The 12,270-nt window shown below is 47.9% G+C and overlaps 1 protein-coding gene across 1 annotated transcript in view; it reads right to left on the bottom strand.

Moving 5' to 3' along the window:
* The window catches only part of KDM2B (lysine (K)-specific demethylase 2B), a 17,160-nt gene extending 5,184 nt beyond the window's left edge, over positions 1 to 11,976 (bottom strand). Inside the window, exons 1-6 of the mRNA XM_010010785.1 lie at positions 11,758 to 11,976; positions 8,059 to 8,202; positions 3,395 to 3,480; positions 2,602 to 2,872; positions 1,644 to 1,682; positions 1 to 14 (exon numbers count right to left, since the gene is read on the bottom strand). The exon at positions 1 to 14 is cut by the window's left edge and continues 675 nt beyond it. Of these exons, the coding sequence (XP_010009087.1) occupies positions 1 to 14; positions 1,644 to 1,682; positions 2,602 to 2,872; positions 3,395 to 3,480; positions 8,059 to 8,202; positions 11,758 to 11,820 (617 nt within the window). The 5' untranslated portion in view covers positions 11,821 to 11,976. The remainder of the gene's footprint in view (positions 15 to 1,643; positions 1,683 to 2,601; positions 2,873 to 3,394; positions 3,481 to 8,058; positions 8,203 to 11,757) is intronic.
* Between the last annotated feature and the right edge of the window lie 294 nt (positions 11,977 to 12,270).

The raw sequence follows: 12,270 nt of genomic DNA, 5'->3' as shown, positions 1-12,270 counted from the left end.
GGGGGCGTTTGGTTCTCCGGCACCCTCCCCCCCCCGCCGCTGAAAAGGAAGAGACAAGGGTTGACTGTCCGAGCAAGGACAAGGAACTGGGCAACACCTCACATGCTGCTGCTCCACACAGGCTGGGCCGCCTGCCAGCACCGGCCCCCCCCCATCCGAGCACCAGGGTACATTCACCGGCCAAAGGTATCAAGTTCAAGTGCCACCATGGATGAGGAGCCCAGCTACTGGCTCAGAGGACTCCCACAGTGATAAATGCATTTATTCACCATGCATAATCCTGCAGATTTAAGGGCCTTACTCATTACACAGCAGACAATCCATGTATAGAAGATAAGCAGCACACTACAGACAGCCTCTTCCCCAGCAGGCCAGAAGAAACCAGGCTTGGGACACATTCACTGGGCACCCACTTTCAACACTGGCTGACATGCATTCGGACATGCCCGATGGCCAAGTTCTGGAACCTGCATCGCAGTCACTGACTCGCGCCGTGGCCGTGCTGTCGTGGCCCTTCCTGCTGGATGCTCACCGCCTCGTTTAACCACACTTTAGCTGCTCCTTTGCCTCCTACTAAACTCTGTTTGTCTTCTTGAGCTTCCCACCTCCAGTGCATGCAGACTGGGGAATGTGACTGACAGGTCTGACACGCTGCTGGCCTGACACTGACACGATCTCCAACACAACACGGGCTGACAGGGGTTCGCTGGCACCTTCCTCCCTACCCCGGTCACTGCTCATAACAGCAAACTGCACTTCACTGCTCACATTAATCACGTCTCTCTTTGATGCACACCAGACAGAAGTGTGAGAGACGTACGGACTAAGACCAGGGAAGACTTCAAGTCTAATCTGATCACTGCAAGCAAGAAAGAAGCCACCAACTGTTAAAATGAAATAGCTCTAATAAGAAGAGATCTGGACTGGCAAGAAAAGGTGAACTGCTGTGAACACACTTGTTATATCGAGAAGGTCTGTGCTTTTGCACTAAACTAATTGGATCGAGCCAGTGGATGTGCTCCTGTGCTCCAGACTGTGGTGCACAGCAGAGAAAGCTGATCACCCTGTCTTTAAATTAACATCTTATCAAGGGAGAGGTCACAGTAAGTTAATGACAGGTTAGAATAAAAGAATTACAACATCAGACTACTTGCAGCATCCTCCACACAGGGTGCTGATGGGTGCGCAGTTTAACAGGTACCACACTTGTGTTTTCATGGCAGACTGAGAGGGGTAAATCAATACCTGTGTGTCCCTGGGGGGCCAGTGGGGGGCTCCAGGGACGTGCTGTAGCACAGACTGCAGAGGGGCTGCGTGGCAGGGACACAGCTCAACCACACAGGAAGAGTGTCATCAGTATAGAAACAGGATTTTAGTCCCTGGGGCACCAAAACACAGCTTCTGCTGGGCTTTAATATGGGGCACTGGAAAACGTAAAGCCAGACACTGCTGCTAAACTATCCTGGAGTGTAAAGGTTTCCATGAGTGAGAGATTCTGCCATTTCAAGATGTAAATGGGATAATAAAAATGCCTGCAGTGACACAAGGACATGAGTGATAGAGAAACTGGCTCACCATTCAGCTCACATCAGGAGAAGGGATTAAAAGGGATTGAGAACACATCTATTAAAAAGGCAAAGTACCTTCTTCCTGAAGAGTTTGTCTTCTTTTCCAAGTTTTAGCTGTTGGAAGAAAGAAAAGTAAAAACCCCAAAACATGACATTGGTTGTGCTGTCTGATGAAGGTTTGGTGCCTTTCCTCACACACTGTGAGGAGCAATTCAAGCCCTCCACGGACACTGTGGGCAGTCCAAAGGGATGGGAAAAGGAAAGCATGGACAGAAAGCAGATATGCATGAACTGGTGGTATGAATTTTGCTCTCTCACTCCACCAAAGAAGCCCCAGTCCTACATTTACTGTACTGTAGCATTCCCACTATCAAGCCTTGCAAGGCGGGCTGAATCCCCTCCTCATGTACTACATGTGCAATACAAAACCAGCCACTGATACTGAGTTTGAAGCCATCAGCCATTTACTCATGAGACACATTAGCTCTAGGCCCTCATGTCTACCTCTACAAACCCTCATTTCGGTACATGGTATTTTGCAAACCACACGACAATTCAGAGTGTCCCTGCCTGGCCCAAGAGCTCTGACTGTCAAATTCAGGTTAAAGCTGCTGGGAGCAGCTCCTCCTCTCTGCAGGCTACAGAAGGTGTCGTTTCTACAGGTCCTTTGATGGGTCCTCCCTGAACCACCACAACCAAGCTGCCAGGCGCCACCGAGTGGACAGAGATGGAAAAGTTTCCATTACAAATTGATTTCCCCCCGTTCCTATTCCAAAGCATCTGGTAAAGACTGCTCAGTCAAAGTGGGTTTTCCAGTATTTTGAATAAACCAGCGGCCACAGCCCAGTGTTCTCAGCCTCTGAACGTGAACCCAAGTGTCACTGTTCAAACTCCTGCCCTGTCGGACTAGCAGTTCTCAGAAAGGAAGGAACCACCAGCTGCTTTTGGAACAACGTGGGGTTGAGATGAGCGGTGAGCCAGGAGCCATCAGCCCCAGCCCCCCAAAAAGCACAAAAGGAGCGTTCTGTCATACCCGCTTTCTCATCGGCGATTCCTGGGGCTTCTCAAACTTCCTTTTCCTCCACAGATGCACCTCGTCCGACTTCCTCCTCAGGATCGAGTCAACCGGAGCCTTCTTGGAATGTTCCTCCGATTTCCGCCGAGGGGTCTCCTCACACTCCCCTTTCCTCTTTGCAGCATCTGTCACCTCCTTATTGTCTCTGTTCATTTTCTGTTCCTTCAGCAACGAGCCCGGGAGATTTGATGCGTATTTGAATCCTGGTCCCCGCTTTTGCTTGTACGCCAAAGAGACACAAAACACAAACAAACTTTATATCTTATGCCTTAATCTCAGTTGCCTCCAGCTTTGGTGGGTTGATCACTTTGTTACAGACAAAATGATGAGTGAGGAGTTAAGAGTAAAGTAGTTTCAACCTTCATAAGGTTATTTTTGTAACTACGAGCTTGCAAGTGTCTGTCTCAGTAAAGAAATAATGTTTCACTAATTCCAACAGAGACTTCAGGTTTTTGCATAATTGCTTCTAGAGTTTGGGGTTTTGTGAAGTATTTGAATTTTAGGAATTAGCATGTGGCAGTGCACAGAACTAACCCAAATACTCCCCAGGTTCTGAGCGAAGGGCTGGTACGTGGAACAAGAATACACACATTATTAGAGAATAGAAAGCCATCAGCTTATTTCCTTCAACTCAACTGAATTAAGCACAAAATGAGAAGCTGGTATGGGGCTAAGTTAGATCCAGAAGCCAGAGGGAACGCTTGGGATGTTGTATCTCATTCCAGCACCACTTATTCCCATTAAACTCACTTTTCCAGTTTTCCCTGCATGGTTGCACTTTGGACACTCCCAGCAGTTCGGCAGCTCATCGTTCACCACACCATCCGATTCCTTCACCTGCGGAAAGAGGCACAACTCATTCTACAGCTGTGCTGCAGAAGTCCACAGGGAGGTCCTGCAGAAGCATTTTGCACATCTCCATTTTCCCCTCATCAGCTGCTGCTCTCCCAGTGCCTGCACAGAAGAAACCTGTATGTTCTGTGCTGAGCAAGCCCTCGGTCCTGCACAACTACCCTTCTGATCATGCCAGGAGGGGAGGAAAACACACTGGCCAAACTGGTATTTGACAGAGGGTTCGGGTCTGGGTGTTTTATGGAGGTCAATGACAATCCCAATTAACACAGGGCATATTCTGCCCTTGCAAAGAACCCAAACCAACAAAACACAACCCCAACAGCCCAAACCAAACCCCCCCCCCAAGACCAGGGCTGTACCTACACCATCCACATGTCCTCTCACACCAGTAGTTGCCCAGCTCAGTCCCGTCCCCCCGCCCTGGTGTGAGGCACACTCTGATCTTTAACAGGAAGGGATTTTTCCCATACCCACATTCTCACATACATTAATACCACTCGGCATTTTTAGAAGCAAAGCACCCTGCACTGTAATCAAGTGTTCCTTAAAATACTTCTCTTTCTGGATCAGGACTCGCAGTCCCATGCGTGCAGCCCTCAAGCCCATGTGCCAATGAAGACGATGGTTGCCAAGTCAGCTTAGAGAATAGGCACTTGTATTCAGAAGACTGGACACATGAAGGCATTTTTAAGGTTTCTCACACCCACAGCTCCCCAGCTATGGAAGGAAGAGAAACGCTTACTGCTTCACTATGAGAGACTGACATCTGAAAGAGAAGACACACGCTCTGTGTTGTCACACTACAATGAAAGCACAGTCCTGCCCTACACAGTTGAAAAGCTGCTGGTTTCTCAATTTCCATACAGGAGCCCACATTATCTTCCAAACAGGAGATAGGTGTTTCTGAAAAGATGTTTCTGTGAATGAAGCCGAGGATGAAAAGCAGAGCTAAGCTAAAAACACCCTCCACACAACTCATACCCTCACTTACAGCACATTCATGTTTTAAGAGTTTAGTTATATATGCACAAAAAAGCCTTGGCAGGGGGCAGAAAACCCCCATGCTGCTGGGAAGACAAAGAGCTGGGCACTGGCATCAGCAGCACACGGCTGCTGGAACAGGCAGGGGCAGGGAGCTGCAGAGCTTTCATGCTTCTGAAGCATTTCCTCCTCTCCTCCCAGTGCAGTGAAGAGGCACTGGCTGTGCAGGAACCAGCCCTTGGCTTTAGAGGAACTGCTTCCTCCAGTCCCCGAGCCAGACAGCAGCCAGGCTGGTTTCACTCTAGCGAGAGCGAGGACATGTCAGCCTCCCTCAGCAAGTCTTCTGGAGTTAATAAATGAGTAAATGAAGTGGGCAGGATTTAAATACTGGCTTTATCACAACTGTGTGCCTTTGAACCTTCTTTCCCATGGTAGGTGTAAGATACTCCAAGAGTTGTTGTATACATCTCTGCCTCAGGGGAACAATTCCTGGCCCAAGCCCAAGCTGGGAACAAGTTATTTCCCGCACTGAATATAGAACAAATGCTACTGAAGGGAAAGCATTACAGCTCTGTCCCTTCTGTGAAGTTTAAGGAACTGAACAGATGTGAGGGACTGTAAGCAAACTAATTAGACAAACACAAACCTGCACTGAATCTGTCCCAAGCCTTTCAGGCTGGGTAGGAGCCAGGTCTGAGTGTTTGCTACAAACAGCAGGTGGGTGTCTGAGCCGCAGTGTGAGGCAGCTCCAGACCCGTACCTGCAGCACAAGGTCAGCCATTCAGGAAGTCTAAACATGAGACTACACTACTGGGAAGTCTTCTTGTTAGGGAATATGGAGCCCTCAGGATGCTGATCCGACATCGTGGAGCGAGAGCTATGAATCCTGGCAGTGCCAAGACTGAATCAACACAGGCAGCAGGACACAGCTGGGCTGAAGCCATGGGCAACAGTGCAGATGTGCTGGAGAAGGTTTTCATGTCTGCTGTTTAGGCACCTAAATATTCACCTTTTCCATCGTTATCACTATATCCAACTAAGATGAAAAAGAACAGGCTCCTACTGGGGAAAACAAACCCCTTCTCCTTAAAGAAGCAGCATCAGATACTGCAGGCACTCAAAGGAGCCAACCAGCTCCACTTGAGATGGAGCAAGAAAAATTCATCAATATTGGTTCAACTCAAATGCTCTGTAACAACAAAAGGCAATATTCCTGCAAAACCCTCACTGCTCCCTCCGGAAGCAACGCTGCGCTCGCAAAAGGCTCGCCAAGATCATCCTCCTAAGGAACTCTTCAGCAAAAATGAGCATTTGTGCTGGTGTTTCCAAGGAAAAAAGCACGTCAGAAACCTCCCTTGATACATCTCAGCACATGGAACATCCTGGTTGTCCTTACTGTGGTTCTGATGCAAGCACCTAACGTGCTCTGGTACCCAGGGCTCCCCCAGCAAGAGGCACCCACACTGTGAGCGTGTCAGAGCACCTGAGCTACCCCTCATCTCCTCAAAGAGGTCATCCTTTGACACTGGTTTTTCATGGAGAAAACCCACCAAAACATGTACACAGCCAAATCAGGAAGCTGGAAGAGGATGGACTTCAAACCAGGAACAACCTGCCCTGGAGTTCAAATTACCCACTGCATGTGCCAAACTGCTCCACAAGCTTTGGAGATGTGTCTTGGAGGGAATTAATTCCACATGGGAATAAGCCAGGAAAGGACACTCCTCCCTTCGCTGACCCAGTTTACTGCAGTCCCCCTCAAAGTACATTTGCCACACATTTAATTGGAGATGACCAACAGTTCACATGTTCTACAGCAGAAGCAGCTGTCCTGGGGCTGTGTCTGCATTCAAAGGCACATCCCACAAGGACTATTTATGGGCTCCATCCTCTGGGCTTAAGCTCGTGTCAAGGGCTTGAGGACACGTAAACATGGCAACAGATTTTTGTCTCACAGAAAATCGTGGAACCTGGGAATAAAGAGCAAGGAGGGATCCAAGGAAGAGGCTCCATTTCCCTTCTGCTGCTCCCTGGTGCATCGTCTCACCTCACCTTCAAAGATGATTCTGAAATCCTACCAGTGCCCTTTTGTCTCAGAAAATCAATAGTACCGGTTACCCCAACATCTCAGCTCAACAGCAGCGTTGAGAAAAGACAAGACAAGACACACAAGGCACGCTGTAAGTCTCCCATTGCTTAATTTTCAGAGACACCCAAAGCAACACTGTTCCTAGTTACCAGAACAGCACTGGGAACACCACACGTGCATAAAAGAACAAACAGCACTTGCTTGATTTCACAGATCTGACCCACATCCTGTACAACTAGACCCAAATGTGGTGTGGGAGGAGGAGGCTGTACTTGAACTGACACAACACAACAGTCGTGGCCTCTGCTCTCAGCCATGGAGTGCCAGTGACACTGCAAAGCCAGAGATGGAGGAGTGCAGGGCACTTCCAGCAAGGACTGGGATAGCAAAGCAGCGGCTGCAAGCCAAAGCTGAGGTACCTCTGAAAAGGAGCAGCTCCTGCCCTTGCTCCATCAGCCCCCGAAGCCTTGTTTTAAGCAGAGCCAAGCAAGCAAAGCTCCCTTTCAGAGCCCATCTGTGGCAGGAGCTGTGAGCACCGATTTCATGTATCAGGGAGACAGCCACAGTTCTGGTTTGCCAGCTACCTACTTTCTGCTCTAATGACACACACAGCTCGGTGCAGTCCTCCATACAGCACAAGAAAAATAAAAGGCCAGGAGAGCATCACCCCAGGCCTGCATAAGGAACATACCTCTCCTCCCAGAGATCCCAGAAGAGCCAAAAGCTGCTTTCTGGGGCACGGTGTGTCAGAATACATTTGCTTTGGCAAATCACTTAAACCATAAACAAATCAGCAACAGGAAATGGCTGATCAACTGAAACAAACCAGCTCTGGAGAAAGGAGGCTTCTAAATGCTGATACACAAAGATATGCCCAAAATGACACTTTTGTTACCAGCAAAGAATATAGCTGCTCACAGGACTCAAGTCAGCCAAAAGGTGAGCACTCCTGCAGCTTGAAACTCGCTCTGTTTGCTCTCCAGAGCTGCAGTCTCCCTACTGCAACATCCTTAAAGCCAGCTGCTGCTGAAAGGCACATCTGTGCCTGGACAAACATGAGCAGCAAACTACTCCCCTGTACTTTGTGGGACATAGGAAGGAGCTATCGAAACGGGGATTGTGACTAACTCATCCAAAAGTACAGGCGCATTTGCCCCCTTGAGCTTCCCGTCCCAACTGAAACTCCTCACTTCCTTAAACAAGAGGCAGAAAGAAAGAAGAACAGAACAAAACACAAGACCTTTGCATGCACAGACATTTCGGAAGCTGGCCAAGGCAAGTCTCTGCTTACAGGGGATGCTGTTACATGGAAGCCAGTCAGGGCTGTGTGTGCCATGGCTCTTGCCCTGCTTCTCACACCAGCTCCCTGCTCCCTTAAGTTTCCGAAGATGAAAAAGTGAAAGCTTTCCAATTTCTGTGCACTGCTTTTACATGAAGGTGATAATCACTCCGGTTTTTGTTTCCAACATGTATCACATCCTTGTACTCACCTTAAGGCATCCTGGGTGTATGATTTCATTACAAATGGAGCATTCCATTAGCATGAGATTAAACTTGCTCTCCTCCTCTTCCACTGTGTCCTCTTTCCCAGCTTCTCCACACACCAGACACACAGCAGTATGAGGCAACACCGGCTGTGTACACACATCAGAAAGAAATCTCCATCAAAAGACATATGGGAACAGGACAACTCCGTGTGCATTTACAGTATCCTCATTTCAAAGAGATAAATCAGGGATTAATCGTGCAAACTGCTGAAGGCTCCAGCCCAGCAGGGCAACGAAGGCAAGAAAAACTGGTAACAGTGAGGGCTGGGTACCCAGACCAAGCACCACAAAACATGTTTCATACAATGCAAGTGCCCTCCCTGTAACTAACACAGGTTCATGGGGCACCCAGGGATGGATGGAAATGCTTTTTTTTTGGGTGCCTTCAATCTGCGAGCTGACACAGACATTGGCATGCAAGTCACTTCACTGGTGTTCAATGGGAGGGAAAAGGAGCAACCTAGAACATCACTATTCACATCCCTTAAGCTTCACAATCTGACTGGCAATTTGGCAGCTCCTCTATTTTACAAGCAGGGCAAACAGATGTTATGGGACCCAATCCAGGTCTCCCAGCAAGCCCACAACAGAATCAAGAACAGACCTCTTCCTGGCTGACACTGGATTATCCAGGGCCCTGCTCCCGACCTGAGCGTTGCAAAAAGCACTGCACAGACACTTAAAGAGAGAATTCTTCTCCTGCAAGTGTCACAAGTGAGAAGAACATTGACATATTCCTGCCTTCTGCTGAGGCAGGAAGGGACCTGCAGCACCTCACCTATCTGTCACCCATGTCAAAGCCAGGCTGATTAAAAAGCCACCTCTGTGCTAACGAGGAACTAACTTCTGGTTTGCAGCAATAAGGTATAAGCCTCATGACAAGAAAGAAAAGGAAGACCCTAATACGAAGCTGGCTGTACTGTGAAATGCAATCGATTAGGTTGCAAGTCCTTAACTACTAAGCAGCCAGAGGCATAGATGTGGCTTTCCATGGCAAGGATCTCTTGCGGATGGAATGAATAAAATCCCTAAGTGGATGCTTGCACACCAAACCAAATCTATGCAGCAGCAGGGCATCCTCCAGCAAGTTTCAGACAGGGAAACCCCAGCTATAGTCAGCTGTTAGAGAGCAGTGTGCTGCCCCACACACCAACATCTCATACATGAGCTATGGCAACACTTCCCTGCCTTCTCATGCCAGTACTTACCCATGCTCCATTTTAAAAGCATTTTGCAAATACTATTTAATTCCCACCCTTCCTCCAAGCACAAAATAGGAATCCCCAGGATCCCGTTCCACCGGCAGGTAAACCAGAGAAGAGCTAAGTTGTGCAGAGCAGCTGAGAGCATTGTCCACTTGTTTTGTCCCATCTCCCCCACAACATTCATATCCACGCACAAGGACCAGCACAATTTTTATTGTCCAAGGAATGTCCTCCATGCCCCAGCCAGCTCTGTCCCACTGCCAGGCTGGAACAGCAGTTACTGTCACAACTCATAACCCCACCACAGAGCCCCACGCTCCCTTCACACCTATTCAATGCAGCATAAAGTGTCCCAGGCACTCCTGTTTCCCTTCTTGATGTAACTAGTGATGCAGGGGAGTTTCCTGTTCTCCAAACAGCAGTACATGCTCTCTGAAGGCTTCTGAGTTTAATGAAAGTCTGTGTCTAGTTAATATTGTCGATGAGTTTAATGAAAGTCTGTGTCTAGTTAATATTGTCAATGTTATTAACCAGAGGAAAGCACAATCCCAGAACTGTAGGGATCATTACTTCCACAGAGCTGTGGTGGGTTTGGGCTTTTCTTTTCTGTCTGGAAGCTGTTGGATAGGTACCACAATATATTACTACTGCAATTGTTAGAGAACAGAAGTGCAAAGACAATAGGATTGCTTACAGAAATGTAAAGCACCCTTAAAAGTTACAACAGTTCAACTTGTTGAACTTCTGTGCTTTTGCTGCTCTAAAGCTTGGAATACTTCCGCCCTCCTATACACACCAAAGGGAACGTATGGAGAGCAGAGATGTCTTCTTCAGTGCATGCAAGGACAGGACAAGTAACCAGAGTACCCCAGCTCCCAAGCCCTGTACTCTAACCACAGCTTCTGGAAATACAACTGCAGATACCAAGAAGAAAAATAGTTCTTCATTAGAAGAAAGGGGATGAGAAGATGACTACACTCAGCCAGAAGAGAACCCAGTTCATCTCCAAACAGCTCAGCCTGTGTTATCAGGACTGAAACAGCTTAGAATGAAAGTTTCCTTCATCAGTCAGGACAAGAAAGCACACTGCAGCCCTAATTTAATCCTTCCACTAAAAAGGCAGCATGATTTCACTATTTCTTGCCCCTGGAGAATAATAAATTCTTCATCCATGCTGTTCAATTCATGCCACACTCCAGGAAATCAAGTGTTCAAAGAAAAGACACTTGAGCTGCAAAAGCACTGTGCGGAAAGGTAGATATTCTATGTACTTTACTGAAAGATCCAGCAGAGCTGAATCCAATCCTCTCTGTCAAGAACAGTGCGTGGCTTAGAACACGCCATGGAGTGAGCTACCAGGAGCAACGACTGGAAACCTTAACTGTTTTATCAGGCTTTTTTATCAGTGTCAAAGTCATTTAATGCCTCCACTTCAGATTCCTCATCAGAATCTAAGAAGAAAAAAACAACCCCTAAGTGAAAGGAACTGTAACAAGACTTAAGAGAGAAATAAACAACATTCCTTTCCTTAAAAAAACCCCGAAACACAACAGAAAACCAAGCCCTGACAACAGCATAAACAAGACCTTTCAAAGAATTAAGATAAAAGCTGATTTTCACCCTTGCATGGGGACACTGCGGACATGAGACCTGAGAAGAAGATCTGCAACAGTCGCTATGAAAGCAACGGATCCAAAAGCTGCTTGGACAACTTAATAGAAGATGAATCTGTCAATATTTGTTAAATACAAAGCTATCACTTATGACTCAAGAAGCTGCTAAGCAATGCACAGGAGCCCAGGAAACTGTCTTTGACTGCCAGTTTGCTCTGTTCTGATGCTCATCCCCTGACAGCCATTTCCAGTCCCCGAGGAAGACAAGATCTTGGCTTGATGGTTCCTCGGGTCATCTGGATCACAGCCTCTGCTCTATGCCCTTGTTTGCTATATGACAGCAAACACACTGAAGTTCAGATCTTAAGTAACCTGGGGCCGGAGTCATCAATGCCAAAATCTTGGAGGATGCCAGCCAAAGATTTCCCCATATCTTAATTTGGTTAAGGAGTTCAGACAGTTGCAAGACAGCTTTCCTCAGAACTTCACAGATCCAAACCAAACACACCTCTTCTCCCTTTGAACTGCAACTTCCCACTCTTCCCCTTCTGCCCCAAATCCCAGAATTTCAGCGTGATTTGAGTGCCAGCTTCCAGTGTACTGATAATCTCCACTTCTACACTGCTGAGAATGAAAGCTATGCTATTAAGTTTTAGTAGCATTCTGGCTTAAGACCTGGGGATGATGAAAAGCAACGGGAAGAGGAGAGGCCGGGGATCACACCAGCTTGTCTGATGCAGAGTTCTCAGCTCCACACCTTGCCACCAGGACACACAGATACAGGACAGAAATCCCCAACGACCCGTAGCACCAGGCGCACTTACTGCGATACACTGCCTCATAATGCAGGACTGCTTCATCCTGCCAGGTCCCCCAAACTTCTTCATGTCCTTGCAGAAGTGACACTCGCCGCACTCTGTCCGCAGGCAGGCCTCGCACTTGCGGCATCGCGTCCTCCTCCGGCGCGCCCCGGCCGTTGTCCGGTTAGCCGCGAGCTTCACCGCGGAAGCAGCACCCAGCTTCCCTTTGGGCCGTCCCACTGCCCTGTTCTGAAAGAGACACACACACAAGGTTAGTGACACACACCACTTACCAGCTAAATACACAGCTTCTTTGACAGGAGCTGTATACACCTCGGATGTAAACCTGACGTGTATCGGAACTACACGCAGATGGGTAATGCTCAGCAGATGCTCATTCTTACAGCTAAAGGAGTTCCTTTACCTTTTAAAGAACAGATGCACTGTAAAATGACAAAGAAACCAAAGCAAGAATGTGAGGTCCCGAACCTATAGCAAGCCCACTTCCACAGGAGGGCAAGGAGAATCCATTTATGC

Source organism: Nestor notabilis, unplaced genomic scaffold (assembly GCF_000696875.1).
Source record: "Nestor notabilis isolate BGI_N333 unplaced genomic scaffold, ASM69687v1 scaffold12623, whole genome shotgun sequence".
Lineage (NCBI taxonomy): Eukaryota > Metazoa > Chordata > Aves > Psittaciformes > Psittacidae > Nestor > Nestor notabilis.
The sequence above is the reverse complement of the archived record's forward strand: the minus strand, read 5'-3'. Positions and strand labels throughout refer to the sequence as shown.